This window comes from Fomitopsis serialis (genome assembly GCF_022376445.1).
Source record: "Fomitopsis serialis strain Sig1Antser10 chromosome Unknown B0H18scaffold_78, whole genome shotgun sequence".
Classification (NCBI taxonomy): domain Eukaryota; kingdom Fungi; phylum Basidiomycota; class Agaricomycetes; order Polyporales; family Fomitopsidaceae; genus Fomitopsis; species Fomitopsis serialis.
The window spans coordinates 40,864-55,134 of record NW_025955038.1 but is presented as its reverse complement, the minus strand read 5'-3'; the positions used below and the strand labels follow the sequence as shown (position 1 = coordinate 55,134).

Genomic DNA, 14,271 nt, shown 5'->3' with positions numbered 1-14,271 from the left:
CGGTGGCACTGACAGTCATCTGAGCAGGCCTCGGCACGGGGGCGGAACGACGGAATCGACGACCCGGTTCTCTGCAGCCCTCTCACCTGGACGGCCAGTCTATATATGCTACCCGCGTCAATCGTCGTAGGCATCCGGAGTCGACAACGTTGATCTCTCACACCCACACGCGCCGTGCTAAGGATGTCAAATGTGCGTACAATCACCGCAGAGAGCTTGTAGCACTGACGGACAACAGCCAAGCAACGATTCGGAGCCGCCAGCGGTCGAGCTCATGCGACAGCATGTCCTCTCGCAGCTCACCCACTTCCGAGCACGCTTCGCCGACGGACAGAGGGTCCCACCATTGATGGTCGGGGTGCAAGGTCCTCAGGGGAGCGGAAAGACGTTCCTTACCATGCGCCTGCGTGATGCGCTCGCCGCCTCACCTCACTCCCTCTCTGTCTCGGTGCTCTCGATCGATGACCTCTATCTCCCGCACGCCGGCCTCACAGCCCTTGCTGCTGCGAATCCGGGTAACGGCCTCCTCCGCGGGCGCGGCCAGCCCGGCACGCATGACGTCCCGCTGGGCAGCGACATCCTCCACAAGCTGAAGCGAATCAACGGCGGCGCATACGGAGATGAAGTGGTGCTCCCGCGATTCGACAAGAGCCTCCACGGCGGAGAGGGCGATCGCGAGCCAGAGGGGACCACCGTCCGCGCCCCGCTCGACATCGTCATCTTCGAGGGTTGGTGTACTGGGTTCTACCCGGTAAGCGCAGACGAAATCGATCGGCGGTGGACGCGGCCCGTGCCCGACCTCGATGCGGACTTCCTCCGGCGGCGGGGCTTCAGGAAGGAGGACATCGCAGACGTGAATGAGCGCCTGCAGGCGTACATCGAGTGGTGGGATCACTTCGACGCCTTCATCCAGGTACGTCACGTCCGCGCACGTCTCTGTGGGGTGCCGCCGCCGACCCTCACGCCAGATCAAGCCGGAGACGGCGCACCCGTACTCGCACATATACAAGTGGCGCCTGCAGCAGGAGCATCACATGAAGGAGCTCAACGGCGGGCGGGGCATGGCGGACGAGCAGGTGGAAGCGTGAGTTGGTCTTCTCTCGGATGTGGGGGCATGCTCAGCGCGAGTCGATTGCTAGGTTCGTGGATCGCTACATCCCTGGCTACGTCTTCTTCGGGGACGGCATCACGGAGGGAGGCGTTGACGCCTTGGGAGTGCAAAGACGGCCGCCATGGTTAGGGCGTGGGCTCGCCGTGGAGATCAATGCAGATAGGGAGATCGTACGCTCAAGCACATTCTAGAGCGAGTCTGATCGTCTTCTCCGTCGTTGTGAGCAACGTCGCTGCAATCGAACTTGCTAGAGCGAAGTTATGTGTGGTGGGACCGCTCTCGCTGTGATCTGCAACAAATCCTGAAACATTGCACTCCGTAGTATCGTACATAATCACACGATCCATCTTCGACAAACGCGATACCGTCACGTCCACTGGTACTGGTGTGGGTTGAGGATCTGATGCAAACCCTTCGCCCAGGGTCGTGCATGCTTGGTGAACATGTGCATGCACTTGTCGCGGTGTGTCAAATTTAAAGCCTCCCAGCCCTGCTTATCTCGTTTGCTCTGCTCGTTAATCTCGGCCTGGATGGTGTCGATGGCGTCGAGGAAGTAGATGGCATCGTGGGCGTACACGAGATAGCTGCAAGGATACGAGGTTGCATAAGCCGTACATCACGGGAGGTATATATGGTACGTGCATCATCTTCCCGTCCGCTACGGCTTCCGGAACTGTACAGAACGTTCACAAATCGCTCACTGCGGATTCGAACGAGCAGGGAAGATACTTACGGCTAGGAATGTCAACTGTTCAGGGTCGTCAAGTGGTAATTCCGTTAGGACTTACCTCGATATGCAATCAACAAATCCTGACGTCGAGTACTGTCCCGAAACCGGTTGCGTCGTCTGGACTGTACCCGTCTAGACGTCAGGCCGAGATATCCGCATAACGTCAAGGAACCCACCTTGAAAGCATATAACATGTACCAATCCTGGAGTCGTCCATCTCAAAATGATATCATGCCAGCGGTCTCCGTTGTCCGAGTCGCGATCGACCCAGGGCTATATTACCACAGACACGCACTGTCGTCAGTAAACCAGCAGTTGCTTTATCAGAGTTACGGACCAGAATGAAGTGTCTCCAATCGATTCCTAGCCGCGACAGAGCCACCTGGACTAGTGTGACCGCGAATTGCTCACGAAGCTGTGTTGGCGTGGGGCTTTTCTGGTAGAGCATCTTGTGCGTGTCCCAGTGGGATACGACTTGCTTGCATGTCTCATCCAGCAGACCGTAAAACTCATTGGGCGCCAACGTCCGCATCGTTGACGTTGTAATGACGACGGAAAAGCGAGAGATAGATTGTAGCAAGGTGCTGCTCAACGCGTTCAGGGAATTCGCAGACCGGCAGCCTCACATCGATTGCCATTTTATACGTGCTGATAACGCGGAGTGTCTCCGACATAAACTTGAGGAGGTTACCGAAGAAGCTGCGACTCTCCGGAAGCATGTGCGTACGAATCTTTCCATCCGGCCGGCAGTGTCTTCCATTGGATAAACGTGACGTTCCAGGTGCAAGGGATTGATACCTGCCAGTATAGAACAACTCAGCGGGTGGAGTTGGGTCTTCAGTAGCTTCAGTCTGATAGGGGGAGCGACAGAGTCGGTCGTGTCACTGATGCTATCACAGCTCAGCAAGAGAAAGAACGAGCGGGAGAGCACGGTGGCGTACGATGATGTCCTAATATGCGGTATTTCTTGAAGGATGCGCTCACGTTGCCGACGTTGAGGGAGGGCTTGCATCAAGGTCGCGGAGATGTTTAATCCTGACGTTCGGGTGGGCCTTCAAGAATTCCTTCCACACCAATCTCCCTGGAATTACACCCTGCGGGACCGCCAGTTCAATGTAGATAGGGGTATGGGAGACAGGGTGAATATGAGAAGTGTTGCGAAGGGTAGACTCCGCGGCGACTGCGAGGGACGAGGAGGTGGTGGTGGCGCGCGGCGTTCAAGTTGGCGAACGACGATGAATTGCCTTTTTAGGCGACAGCGTGGCTGGGCGCTCTACCCCCGGAGAAGCCATCGGCGTTGTACACTGGACCAACATTCTGCGTGTGCAAGCTGGGTTCCAGACTCGAAGGCAAGTATGAGTATCACTATGTCATAGAAAAGCATCGACAAGGAGTCATCGTGGACGCTCATCCCTGAGCCCTGGCACCAATACTTGATACCCGACGTATACTTAGGCCCGTACAGTCACCTCGCGAGTCTCGACGGCGGGCGAACAACTGCCAGTGTAGGATCAGAATGCTCAGGTCTTGAGGCTGTTCCCCGCCCTTTTTCATGACAATGCTCTGCAGATTGCGTCTAGGCCAGACGACTCATCTCGTTGACTAGCAAGTTGGTCGGACGACTTTGACGCCGGCGGAGGATTTCCTTTGTTAACTGGCAAAAGTCCTCTCGTGACGGTGAATGAGACATCGAATGGCAGGATCCTTTATCTGTCACGCAATTCGTAGAAGTCTGAGCCGTGCTGTCGTCGTCTTCAAACCTTTGAAACGGCGCTTTCCCTGTCGCAAGAGCTGCGAGTCTGACCAGCGAACAGGCGACACTTCCCCGCTATCCCTATTCAAGTTGTGTTGAACCAGGAGACTTCTGGGCATGTCATGGCAGCCTCGCTACGACTCATAACCTCTATCAACCGGTATACGTGTCAAGAATGAACGAACGTACTGAACAGGGACAACACCAACGTGAATGCGCATATCAGCGGACTTGAGTGCCTAGATATGCTTGGTCGCGTGCACCGGATTCGAAGGTGGATCTGTTGCAGCATATTACTAACAATGATGTTTCCGCGATCCTTGAGTAGATTCCATGATTGTGAGCGACCTGCATGCATGATGAGTCATTCTACAGGAAGGCTTACCAATTCACCAACTTCACATATGACGTTGAGTCCACGCCCTTGACTGCAACTGCAACAGAAGCGCAGAATGGTGAGCCTGAATGCACAGAGTCACCAGCTGAGGGAGTGAATGCATTGAGGTGACCGTGACGGTACCTAGCGCGTATCTTGCGAGATACCGAGTGCATGTCAGAAGTTCAACGCAGACCTTCACTGCGCGCACTGACCAGAGGTTGGAGTTCGCCGTCCATACGAGTTTCACTCACTGGCGACCAGTGCGCTGACTAAAGTGACAGAGGACAAATTGGCTGAATAAGATTCCCCATCAGATGGCGATCGCCAGTGGTTATTTCACACTGTGTGCTCACCTTCAGGCTAGGCCAAAATGAGCGGGCATGTCGCTGCGAGAGAGGCAGTAGGAAATCTAGCGTCGGCCGCACCTGGTCAGATAACCTGGATCTAAACGTAGCAACTTAAGGGCTATGAGCAGCCTTGAGTATCGCTCCCAGCTAAGTAGTCTGTGGATAGAGGCACGGAGCCATTCTTACCTTGTTACTATCAAACACCATTATTCGGAGCGCCTGGGGCGAAGAATACCACGAAACCCATGGTGTCCGGTATGCATCATGACACTGGGAGGGAGGGGCAAGGGCTTCGATCAAGAGGGGTGCGGCATTTGGCAATGGCTTCGCCTCCTCGATACGCCATCGATGCTGCTTGGTCAGCCCAGACTTCGAGCAGCTGCGTCACTGCGGTCGACTCTCCATCAACCTTAGTATGTCGACACAGCCTAGGGCTGAGATGAGATGGCGTCAGCATGAGGATCGCTTTGGCCGGGGCCGGAGTATTATTGTGTAGATCTGTTCTCCCTCCCAACCTCTCGCTCGCTCTATATATGACCCAGCGTGAATTCCGTTTCCTCACGGCCCCACTATCACTTTACCACCAACCGTTACACATAGGACACACCAACGATGTCGCAGCAGAAAGTGGTTCACCTGCTGTCCAAGCACGGGCCATTCGCAGTCGCGTCAGCCCCCGTGCCCAAGCCTGGTCCGGGAGAAGTTCTCATCAAGGTCCAGTCGACGGCACTTAACCCCGTCGACTGGAAGATCCCAGCATGGGGCATCTTCATCGAGCACTTCCCCGCAATCCTCGGTGGTGACGCCGCAGGCAACGTCGAGGAGGTGGGCGAGGGCGTCACAAACCTCAAGAAGGGAGACCGAGTGTGCGCAGTTCTCTTTGATATCACTTCCTTGCTCACTTGAACTAACCACTCGTCTGCAGGCTGACAAACGGTCTGTAAATGAGCATTCAACCTTCCAGCAATACAAGCTCGGATACGCCAATGCGACTGGAAAGGTGCAGAGCCTCACGACGAACAGTGGATTGTGCTCACCAATTGGCCCACAGATTCCGGACAACCTCTCTTTCGACCAAGCTGCAACGATCCCGCTCGGCTTGGCGACCGCAGCCATAGGACTGTTTCACGAGGGAGCAGTTACCGGTAGCGTAGGCCTCTTCCCGCCTTGGGAAGACGGCGGACGCGCGTTGTACGCTGGAGAGCCTATAGTCGTCGTCGGCGGTGCTAGTTCCGTCGGCCAATACGGTACGAAGATTGAACATGCCCTCACTCGCTTGCTTCTAACACTCTTCCAGTCATCCAGCTCGCGAAACTCGCTGGCTTCCGCCCCATCATCGCGACGGCTTCCCTCCACAACGCTGAGTATCTGAAGAACCTGGGCGCGACGCACGTCCTCGATCGTAACCTCCCGGATGCCACCCTGATCGCGGAGGTCAAGAAGATCACTTTGGCACCTATCAGGGTTGTGTTCGACGCCATCTCCGAGTCCGAGACGCAGAACGTCGCCTATGCAATCGTCGCTTCCGGCGGGACGCTCGTCCTCGTCTTGCCCAGCGCTATAGAGAACAAGACGGACGATAAGCGAATTGTCTATCCATACGGGAACACGAACGTCCCGGGAAACCGAAGGCTAGGGGCGAGTCTGTATTCGAAGATAACCGTTCTGCTGGAAGAGGGTGTGGTCAAGGTGGGTGTTGCCAAGCGATTGCGACGTGCTGTATTCAGTGCTGCCGACTTACCTTCCCGCAGCCGAACCCCGTGGAGGTGCTGCCGAACGGGTTAGAGGGTATTATTGCTGGACTAGAGAAGCTCAAGCAGGGGGTCAGCAACGTGAAGCTCGTCGGGCATCCGCAGGAGACGGTGTAATTCGAAGTCGTCAATGTGCTGTACTAATAGTAGTTACATAGCGAATCTGTAGCGATACGATCAAGATCAATTCCGACTTACGTAAGCATAGTGGCTCAGCCACTTTGGAAACCGTGGCTTGAACGTTGACAACGTTGAACGTTTGAACATTGAACATCGCCTCGATCCTCACCTTCATTCCTCAAAAAATATCCTCCAGATATATCGCACTTGTGGCTTGAAGTCGCAAGAAGATTCCCACTTTGATGTCCAGTGCGCTTGAAGTCTCAAGATTCCGAGTCACTGGTAAGTTTAAGTCTCACCTGGCAGTCGCCGTGACGATTATCATTCACCTACTACCTGACGCTGTTGACAACACCTTTGGTCGAGCAGGCTCCATCGCATGTGTTGTAGGCATGGCTGATTGAACACTGGACAGCGACATGCCACCTCAACATACCAGTATCGGCTCGTGTGCGACCGCCCGGACATGTGCATGTCTCTGCAATTCAATGCGCTTTCTGCCTACGCCGGACTCGTTCAGGAGGGGAAGATACTCGACCAAAACATCACCGATTCATCGTTTTTACCGCACCAATGAGCTGTGATGCGAGGATTTTCCCGTACTTCAGTAGGTTTGAAACTCGAACGACATCATGGGTGGTGGCGCGACTGGCTCGCAGAAGCCATGCGTCGAAACATCTGGTACGCCTGAGCCTCAATGTGTGCTTCATCCGGCTTAACAAACGAACTTATCAGCACAGTCGCTGACGGCAGTCCCATGATCCGCACTGATTGTGCGTACGTGAACATTCTGCTTGCCTTCAATCAACCGGATGTGCAGTCGTCACGCAGTCGTTGAGCAGGGCGTGCTGCGGACTCGGATCGTCGCGCAGCCAACCGCCTGTATATTGCTAGTATACTACCCCATCTTCGTCGCCAACTCGCCAATGCCGCAACACATCGCAGCGTGGAACGCGTAGCGCACGGCATAGTCGACGCAACGCTTCCTGGTTAATTAGTCACACAGCTAGTTGCGGAAGGAAGAAACGAAGCTCTGGAGAGTGTATACCAGTGAGTAGCCAGCGCAGACGTGCGTGGAATAATAACAAGATGCAGATCATTGCAGGCACGAACCATGAATGGAGCGGAAAACGGACTGTTGGATGCTAGCAGGCTAATCAACGTATCACCGTCTATAGACTCGCTCGCAAGCCGGGTCCGTCGCTCCTCGTCAAGCTGTCCGCCTTCTTCATGTCCGCCATCAGGTCGAGTGCCTTCGGCGCCTCAATGGAAATAGCGTCAAGGATCTCCACGGTCGGTATGTAACCCTTCTCAAACGTCTCTGGTGAATATATTCTTCGACACCGCCCAGTCGGCAACGAGCCACGCGTCGCTCTCCTTCCACTCGATAGCAGAAGTTACGAGCTTGTCGACAAGCCGCCATCGGTGCTCTGAAGGGAGCTCGATGATGTACACCTCAGGACCACGACTGCCTGAAGACCTCTTTCGAGTCTTCACCAACGCGGGTCTTTGCCTGCGGTAGACTCTTCGCCGTCCGAGTGGCCAGCCTCCGACTGTGCCAGCGTTGAGTCCGTCCGAGCCCCGTCGGGCTTAGACATGCATTGTGGAAGAAAAAGATTGAGGTTCCTACGCTGTAACGGAGCCTCAGGTGCACCAGCGGAGCCCAAGTCGACACCTGCAGCCTCTGCAGCGAGCTCGGGGTTCTTCATCAACTTCGAGGACAAATCTGAGACCCGTGACAACGACGAGGATTCGCGCTTGCGCTTGTCCTTTGCAAACACGCCCGTAGGACCAAAGGACATCGAGTTGGTTTCGCTGATCTTGCCGAAGTTAGACAAGCCACCCGCCTTTGGAGACAGACGGAGAGGCGCATTGCCAGCAATGGCCCAGCCGTCAGGACCTTGCATCATTTCACCAGGGTCACTGCCACGCTTGGAGCCACCGCGCAACATGCTAAGTGTACGCTGGTAGTCTTTCTGGTTTGCGGCGGTCTCCTTCGCAGCTTGCGCATGGACAGCAGCAATCGTGGTGGGAGCGGCAGCCAGGTTACGCGGTACCCACTTGCGTTCGCGGAACTCAAGAAGGTCCTATAAGAAATGTTAGGCGCAAGCAATGGAACTGACTCAGGAAATACGCACGAGAAGCATAAACTGCATACGTGGCTTAACGTTCGGATCCTTTGTCAACTCCTTCATACGCGCAAAGTAGACATCCATGTGCGCACGGGCCTTCGGCGTGTCAAGTGATTGTCCAACGGTAGTGAGGTGCATGCACAGACTCTCGATCTCCTCCTCCTCGGATTCTCAACATTACCCAGGAGCTTTTGACACATTCATGCATGATACGCTCCGTGAGCATCTGGAGCTTGAACAGCTCACCGATGAACTTGATAAGACCGAGACCTTGCCGCTTAGCCTTCTGCGCAGCATAGTATTCTTCTGAATACAGTGCAGTCTCGCCATCCTCGTCCTTGTCAGCGGCGTCCCTGGCTGCCCGGTCCGCGGTGGCCTTGTGGCTGCGGCCGCGGCAGTGCTTTCCTTCGCAGCCCATCCGTGCTCGAAGTCTTCCTGGCACCCGTTGAGGAGATATTTACGGAAGAGCTGACCACCCGCAATGGGTTTACCCTCTGCGTTCTTGATACCCTCGTCCTGAACCTTCGGGCTAATCTGCTCCATCATCTTGCGGCACAACCGCGCGTACATCTCCGACCACCTTGCCTCATCTGTTGCATTCCCTAACACGAGCCGGATAACCTGGATGAGCGTCCGCCCATCGTGCTCGTATTCTGACTTATTCGCCCATGCGATGATTTGGTCAGAGATCGAGTCAAAGCGCTCCATCGTAAGCTTGTTGAGCAGCGCGCGGACCTTACGATCGACGACGTCCGGCGAGTCTGGTTCGACCTGCTGCGGCTTCTTGCTATGGCTCGTAGGTTGCCAACGATTTGTGGAGTGCTCGAGCGGCGCCACCGGCTCGAGAGACATCATACCAGGCTGCGAGAGCGACAAACTACCAAAGGACGGATCCGGACCACCCTTGTTCGCCTCTCCACGGTCGACATCCCGCTTGCTCCTGGTACGCTTGCTGACAATCGCGCTGGACCGTCTTGACTGGACGAGCGGACCATGGGAGATGGTCGTGCGCCGAACTGCGTGCCAACGCCCGGAGGACCACCGGCCATCGAGGCTGGAAGGCCCATGCTCGCCTCCTTGAAACAGTCCTCGCTGGTCTTTATGCCCGGCGTCGCGAACTTGCCCATGGTGAAGCTGCCAGTCGGACCATTGAGATTTGGAAGACCAAGGCCCTGCAGCTGGCGCGCAAAGTTCGGAGGCGGCGGGCCCATGGCGGACGACGAGTGCCGTTGCGAACCACCGCGACTCACCGGAACACCAGCGGATTGTTCAGAGGGCTCGAGACCGATGGCATCGAGTGACAGGAGGTTGTCAGGCTTATCCTGGCAGATCTCCATGAACTGCATGAGGAATTCGCGGTCGTATCTGAGACCCAGGATCAGTGATGCGTAGATGCGTGCTGCAGGAGAGGGCTCTTACCTGAACTTGCCACGCTTGGCGTTCACGTTGAGCTCGACCTCGGGGCTCTTGATTCCTTCGGGTACGATATGCTGCCAAGATCTTCGATAATACGTGCGGTAGCCATGGCGGAAGGCATCGAAGCTGTAGTGGAATCTGGTACGCAGTCAGCGTCGCGCCCGCTGGCGAATATGGCCGTACCTTGCATTTGGGGTGATGCTGGAAGCGAGATCGCTGAGCCAGACCAACAGACTAGCGTTACAGAGTAGACCGTCCGAGAAAATCAATGGGGCCACGGATGGATGAGACTGAGTGTGTGCCGGGCTGGGGCGTCGTCGCCATGCCCTTGAAGTACGATAGGCGGGCGCATGGCAGAAGTGAACCTTATAACCTGCAGGCAGTCATGGGATAGCCCAGAGTTGGCCCAGGGCGAAGGGTAACTGAGGCTTCTAAACTCGAGCTGACCAGCTGGCAGTCGAGCACCCAACGAGCAAAACCCCGGGCCGAATCGTTCGTCCTACGCGTCTTTGAAATTCGGTGCGGTTTGGTCTGCACATGAGTGACAGACCGATGTTGTACTTAGATAAAAGATGAAGATTGAACATACAGGCATGGCTCACATCAGTTAGCAACGTTCATAGGCTCGTGTCAGGCTTCGTACTGAGTCTCGCTGAAGACCTCAACCCCGCGCCCTTCTTCATCATCGACATCATGTTGAACGCTCTCCAGGCACACGCTGCAATGTCATCAAGAACCTCAGCGGTGGGGTTGAAGCCTTTCTCGAGGGATTCCCGCGAGCAGAGATTCTTCGACACTGCCCGGGAGAGGAAGTCGGCGACGAGCTGTGCATCGGCGTCATTCGACTCAAAAGCGGAGGCAACAAGCTTGTCGACCAATAACCATCGGTGCTCCGAAGGAAGCTTGCCGAAGTACACCTCAGCCTCGTCCAAGTCGCGGGTGCTGAAGAACTCCCGCGAGTCTTCACTAACCTGACTCTTCGCCTCATCCTCGGTCATCGGGGGCACGGAATAGTCTTCATCATCCGAGTAAACAGCATCCGACTGGGCCGGCGTCGAAGCTGTCTCATGTTCGTTGGGCTCGGGAGCGGTTCGCTGAAGTGGATCGAGCTCCCTACGCCGCCATGGATCTCTGGAAGTGCTCACGGAGTCGAAGTCGATGCTAGCTTTGCGCACTGGTCGAATGCTCGACTGCGCCGCCTCAGGCTCCGCCGAGCGCTCCGGATTCTTCATCAGCTGGGAGAACATATTCGGGTCTCGTGCTGACGTGGGACCCCCTTTGCTCCTGTCCTTCGCAAAGACACCTGAGGGCCCGGAGGTCATGTAATTGGTTTTGCTGCCCTTGCCAAAGTGAGACAGGTCACTCGTGTTTAAGCCACCATTCGATACTTTGAATGGAGGCAAAACTTCTGTAAGCTTGCAACGGTCGTTGTTGTATACTGCGCGCCGACCTGAGCCCAAGCGGGGATCGAGCAAGGCGCTGCGTCCTGGTCGCGGGACGCCCACCCGCGAGCGCGCAGCTCAATGATGTTCTGTACGATGATCAGCCGCCAGAGCCATGCTAGTCTAGACGTAGAAAGCTTTACCTGCAGCATGGCTTGCATACGAGGTTTACATTTGAGTTGTTCGCCCACCCTGTTAGATGCGTGAAGTAGACATCCACCTGTGCGCGGGCCTCCGGCGTGTCGAGCTGCTGACCGACGGTGGTCAGGACCTCGCATAGACATTCAATTCCTCCTCCTCCGGGTCTCGACATTCGTCAGCAGCTTCTTGACGCACTCGTGCATTACGTGCTCCGTCACTATCCACACTCTGAACAACTCGCCAATGAACTTGCTGAGACCGAGAGCCCGTCGTTTTGCATCATGCAAAGCTCCCCAGGATCGTCATCTTCAGTTACTGCGGCTGCGCTCTCCCTCGTAGCCATTCGCGCTCGAAGTCCTCTTGACACTGGTTGAGGAGGTACCAGCGGAAGAGCTGGCCACCGGTGGCGGACATGCCCTCCTCACCCCGACCTCGTCACCGTGACGGACGTTTAGACTGAGCTGGTCCATCATCCTCCGGCATAGACGGGCATACAACTCCGACAACGTAGGTTCGTCCACCGCTGTCTTGAGCACTGAACGTGTGATGTCGACGAGCGTCCGCTCGTCCTCTGATTCATTCATCTGCATGATGATCTGGTTTGAGACCGAATCAAACGTCTCCTCGGTGAGCTCGGTGAGCTCGGTGAGCAATGCGGGGGCCATACGGCCAACGCCATCCGGCGAATGGGTCGGTGAACTCGCCGTATCCAATGAAGACAGAGGCCGTGGGACAGGGCGATTGCCAGCGGGGGAAAGAGCAAGAGGGCGAGAAGGCGACTTCGGCGCATCCCCCGCCACTGCAACTTTGTCTGGCCTCACCTCCTTGTTATTATGCTTGTTCCCTGTCTCCTGTTCGATCTTCGGCTCTAGTCGCACCCACTCCAGTTGTTTAATCAGCCTCTCGAGTTCGCGTTGCGCTTGGTATGACGTCTGGTCTCCCGACAAGCTCTTAGTGCGAACCCCCTTATTCCATGACTTGACGCCCGAGGGTGACACAGTGGGCGACAACGGACCAGTCGTGCGCCCCATGCGCTCGTCGAGATGCACCTGCCTTCCATCCGTCGACGACATCATCACCTTCGAGGTGCGCGGCTGAATTGAAGGACGATACAAGCGGCTGGCAGACTGTTCTGGCGCGAACGCAGGCGAAATGGGTGCCGGTGAGGACGGGAAGGACGGAGATGGACGCGTGTGGGGCGATGGCGTAGTATACGCCGAGCGGTGCCCCGTACTCAGAATAGCGCTGGTGACAATGGTGGGCGAGATGCATTCACTCGGGGCGAATTGGGTAGCATCGGCGTGCTAGACTCGGGCGTACCAGGCAGACCTGGGGCTTCACAGCGGACCCGCTGACGGTGTTCGACATGCCAGGGTTCGGCGTGCCGGACACAGACGCAACGCTGCTCGGATCTTGGAACAGCCTTTTGACATCGAACTTTTGATGGGTCGCGCCAGTGAGAACGCGCGGATGAGACGCGTCCAGTGGGAGCAGATTGCCGCGGGGTAGCATCGGTGTGCCAGACTGGGGCATACTGTGCAGGCCCTGCGGTTTCACGGCGGACCTGCTGACAATCTTTGGCTGCATCGACGGTAAAGGGGGCATGTATTGCTCAAGCGACATGCCAGGTTTTGGTGCACTGGCGCCGGGTACGGATGGAACACTGCTCGGATCTTGGAATAGCCTTTTAGCATCGAACTTCTCAGCCCGAGGCTGATGATTCGTGCCAGTCACGAGAGGTTGCGTAGACGAGTTGCGTGTCCCCTTCCACATGGATGGGGTGGTCCCATGTCTGACCGCCGGAGCCGACGGTAAACGCAACGCGGTTGTAGCGGAGAACTCGTTGAGCGAGCCGAAGTTAAAGCAGAGGCTGGTACCATATCAATACCGCCGCAGGAAACGACAGAGGCCATCGTACCTGGTTTCGCTATGTCCATTGAGTTTCGTACTCCTGCTATGCCATCCTTCAAAGCGACGCTCTGGCCGACTGTGCTCGGTTTTCCGTAGCGGGCCGATGACTGCGATGTCGACGATGCGGAACGTGATGGAAAGGCTGAGTGCTGTGGATTCATTGTGCAATGCACTTCGTGTGATTCTTCAAGAGGAACTGGCGATCAGATTTCTGGCCAGAATATGTATGAGATATCAATCTGTCAGGGAGGGGCACTTACAGTGATAGCCGGGCTATGTACGACCCAAAACCTATGGTGCCTTCGCTCGGGGACTGGACTCGAGCGACGCTCTGGCAAAAGACGGGAGACTAGTTATGGCGCACACCCAAGAGTAGGATGGCAGCCAGAATTTGGTGGCTCCTAAGAGAGGCCAGACAGGGTCAACATCACTGGGCCACATCCTGAAATTTACGGACTGACCTTTCGGTGGTATTATCGTATGGGTGGGTGGCAATGGAGATGGAACGATGCACGCAGTGCTGGAGCTTGAATATAAGCTCTGCGCACGTCTTTGACGCTCTAACAGCAACGTGCCGGAAGTAAACCTTAACACCTGCATGCATGACCACGGAACATCAAGACGATGTTTCTCCACGTCCCTGAGCAGACTGGGCAATTCAAATTCCACCGAACAGAACCTGAAGCTCTGGAGTACACCCTGTAATATTGGAGTACGAGCACGGTCAAGATTTGCATCTTGCACAGGTCTAATGACGCTCGATTTGACTATGTCGCGCGAAGTCCACGATGTATGTATGAAGCCATGCCTCAAGGCTTCATGCTCAAGCATCGCCGTCAAGTAGAGTTCGTGGCAACTGCCCTGGGACACGAGGGACACCTCCAGGATTGCGGGTGGGGATGGCCAGCGTCCGAACCTTGCATGTTCTACGAGGATCATTTGAACTAGACATTAAAGCCTGGAATGCGTGAAGATGAGAACCATGGCATGCATCCAAGACAGTGGTTACTTACCGAGTTGTGCTCGAACATCAGAACA

The 14,271-nt window shown here is 55.9% G+C and overlaps 6 protein-coding genes across 6 annotated transcripts; 2 read left to right on the top strand and 4 right to left on the bottom strand.

Annotated features, from left to right (window-relative positions):
- Positions 1-183: 183 nt before the first annotated feature.
- Positions 184-1,302, top strand: B0H18DRAFT_1122501 (P-loop containing nucleoside triphosphate hydrolase protein; the record flags this gene model as incomplete). Its single annotated transcript, XM_048034523.1, has 4 exons — positions 184-192; positions 239-913; positions 969-1,084; positions 1,140-1,302. The coding sequence occupies 4 exons, from the start codon at positions 184-186 to the stop codon at positions 1,300-1,302; spliced, it is 963 nt and encodes a 320-aa protein (XP_047889524.1).
- Positions 1,303-1,670: 368 nt separating this feature from the next.
- Positions 1,671-2,569, bottom strand: B0H18DRAFT_635662 (uncharacterized protein). The gene is made up of 4 exons (XM_048038883.1): positions 2,179-2,569; positions 2,018-2,114; positions 1,900-1,963; positions 1,671-1,846 (listed from the first exon to the last, which is right to left on the bottom strand). Exons 1-4 carry the CDS (start codon positions 2,371-2,373, stop codon positions 1,798-1,800), a joined length of 405 nt encoding a protein of 134 aa, XP_047889523.1. The 5' UTR covers positions 2,374-2,569; the 3' UTR covers positions 1,671-1,797.
- Positions 2,570-4,673: 2,104 nt separating this feature from the next.
- Positions 4,674-6,200, top strand: B0H18DRAFT_912266 (chaperonin 10-like protein). Its single transcript, XM_048041558.1, has 5 exons — positions 4,674-5,193; positions 5,246-5,320; positions 5,372-5,567; positions 5,618-6,009; positions 6,072-6,200. Exons 1-5 carry the CDS (start codon positions 4,933-4,935, stop codon positions 6,186-6,188), a joined length of 1,041 nt encoding a protein of 346 aa, XP_047889522.1. The 5' UTR covers positions 4,674-4,932; the 3' UTR covers positions 6,189-6,200.
- An 846-nt stretch (positions 6,201-7,046) lies between these two features.
- On the bottom strand, positions 7,047-9,175 carry B0H18DRAFT_1096136 (armadillo-type protein; the record flags this gene model as incomplete). The annotated part of the gene is made up of 5 exons (XM_048032444.1): positions 7,047-7,397; positions 8,242-8,278; positions 8,330-8,485; positions 8,520-8,706; positions 8,766-9,175. 5 exons carry the CDS (start codon positions 9,173-9,175, stop codon positions 7,357-7,359), a joined length of 831 nt encoding a protein of 276 aa, XP_047889521.1. The 3' UTR covers positions 7,047-7,356.
- On the bottom strand, positions 8,710-10,062 carry B0H18DRAFT_635536 (uncharacterized protein). The gene is made up of 3 exons (XM_048038882.1): positions 9,923-10,062; positions 9,743-9,877; positions 8,710-9,688 (listed from the first exon to the last, which is right to left on the bottom strand). Exon 3 carries the CDS (start codon positions 9,667-9,669, stop codon positions 9,175-9,177), a length of 495 nt encoding a protein of 164 aa, XP_047889520.1. The 5' UTR covers positions 9,670-9,688; positions 9,743-9,877; positions 9,923-10,062; the 3' UTR covers positions 8,710-9,174.
- A 196-nt stretch (positions 10,063-10,258) lies between these two features.
- On the bottom strand, positions 10,259-13,778 carry B0H18DRAFT_1027823 (uncharacterized protein). The gene is made up of 11 exons (XM_048029896.1): positions 13,695-13,778; positions 13,494-13,634; positions 13,227-13,444; positions 12,671-13,161; positions 12,576-12,626; positions 11,754-12,555; positions 11,688-11,715; positions 11,493-11,611; positions 11,345-11,452; positions 11,146-11,270; positions 10,259-11,101 (listed from the first exon to the last, which is right to left on the bottom strand). Exons 3-11 carry the CDS (start codon positions 13,392-13,394, stop codon positions 10,357-10,359), a joined length of 2,637 nt encoding a protein of 878 aa, XP_047889519.1. The 5' UTR covers positions 13,395-13,444; positions 13,494-13,634; positions 13,695-13,778; the 3' UTR covers positions 10,259-10,356.
- Between the last annotated feature and the right edge of the window lie 493 nt (positions 13,779-14,271).

Coding starts and splice junctions, on each gene's coding strand:
- B0H18DRAFT_635662 (XM_048038883.1), bottom strand. CDS start 2,373: ATGCGGACGTTGGCGCCCAATGAGTTTTACGGTCTGCTGGATGAGACA. Junction 1,964..2,017: donor ACATGTTATATGCTTTCAAG/GTGGGTTCCTTG, acceptor AGACGGGTACAG/TCCAGACGACGCAACCGGTT. Junction 1,847..1,899: donor TTTGTTGATTGCATATCGAG/GTAAGTCCTAAC, acceptor TGACATTCCTAG/CCGTAAGTATCTTCCCTGCT.
- B0H18DRAFT_635536 (XM_048038882.1), bottom strand. CDS start 9,669: ATGCAGTTCATGGAGATCTGCCAGGATAAGCCTGACAACCTCCTGTCA.
- B0H18DRAFT_912266 (XM_048041558.1), top strand. CDS start 4,933: ATGTCGCAGCAGAAAGTGGTTCACCTGCTGTCCAAGCACGGGCCATTC. Junction 5,568..5,617: donor TAGTTCCGTCGGCCAATACG/GTACGAAGATTG, acceptor ACACTCTTCCAG/TCATCCAGCTCGCGAAACTC. Junction 6,010..6,071: donor TGGAAGAGGGTGTGGTCAAG/GTGGGTGTTGCC, acceptor ACCTTCCCGCAG/CCGAACCCCGTGGAGGTGCT.
- B0H18DRAFT_1027823 (XM_048029896.1), bottom strand. CDS start 13,394: ATGAATCCACAGCACTCAGCCTTTCCATCACGTTCCGCATCGTCGACA. Junction 11,453..11,492: donor TCAAGAAGCTGCTGACGAAT/GTCGAGACCCGG, acceptor TGTCTATGCGAG/GTCCTGACCACCGTCGGTCA. Junction 11,102..11,145: donor ACCGTTGCAAGCTTACAGAA/GTTTTGCCTCCA, acceptor CTTAAACACGAG/TGACCTGTCTCACTTTGGCA.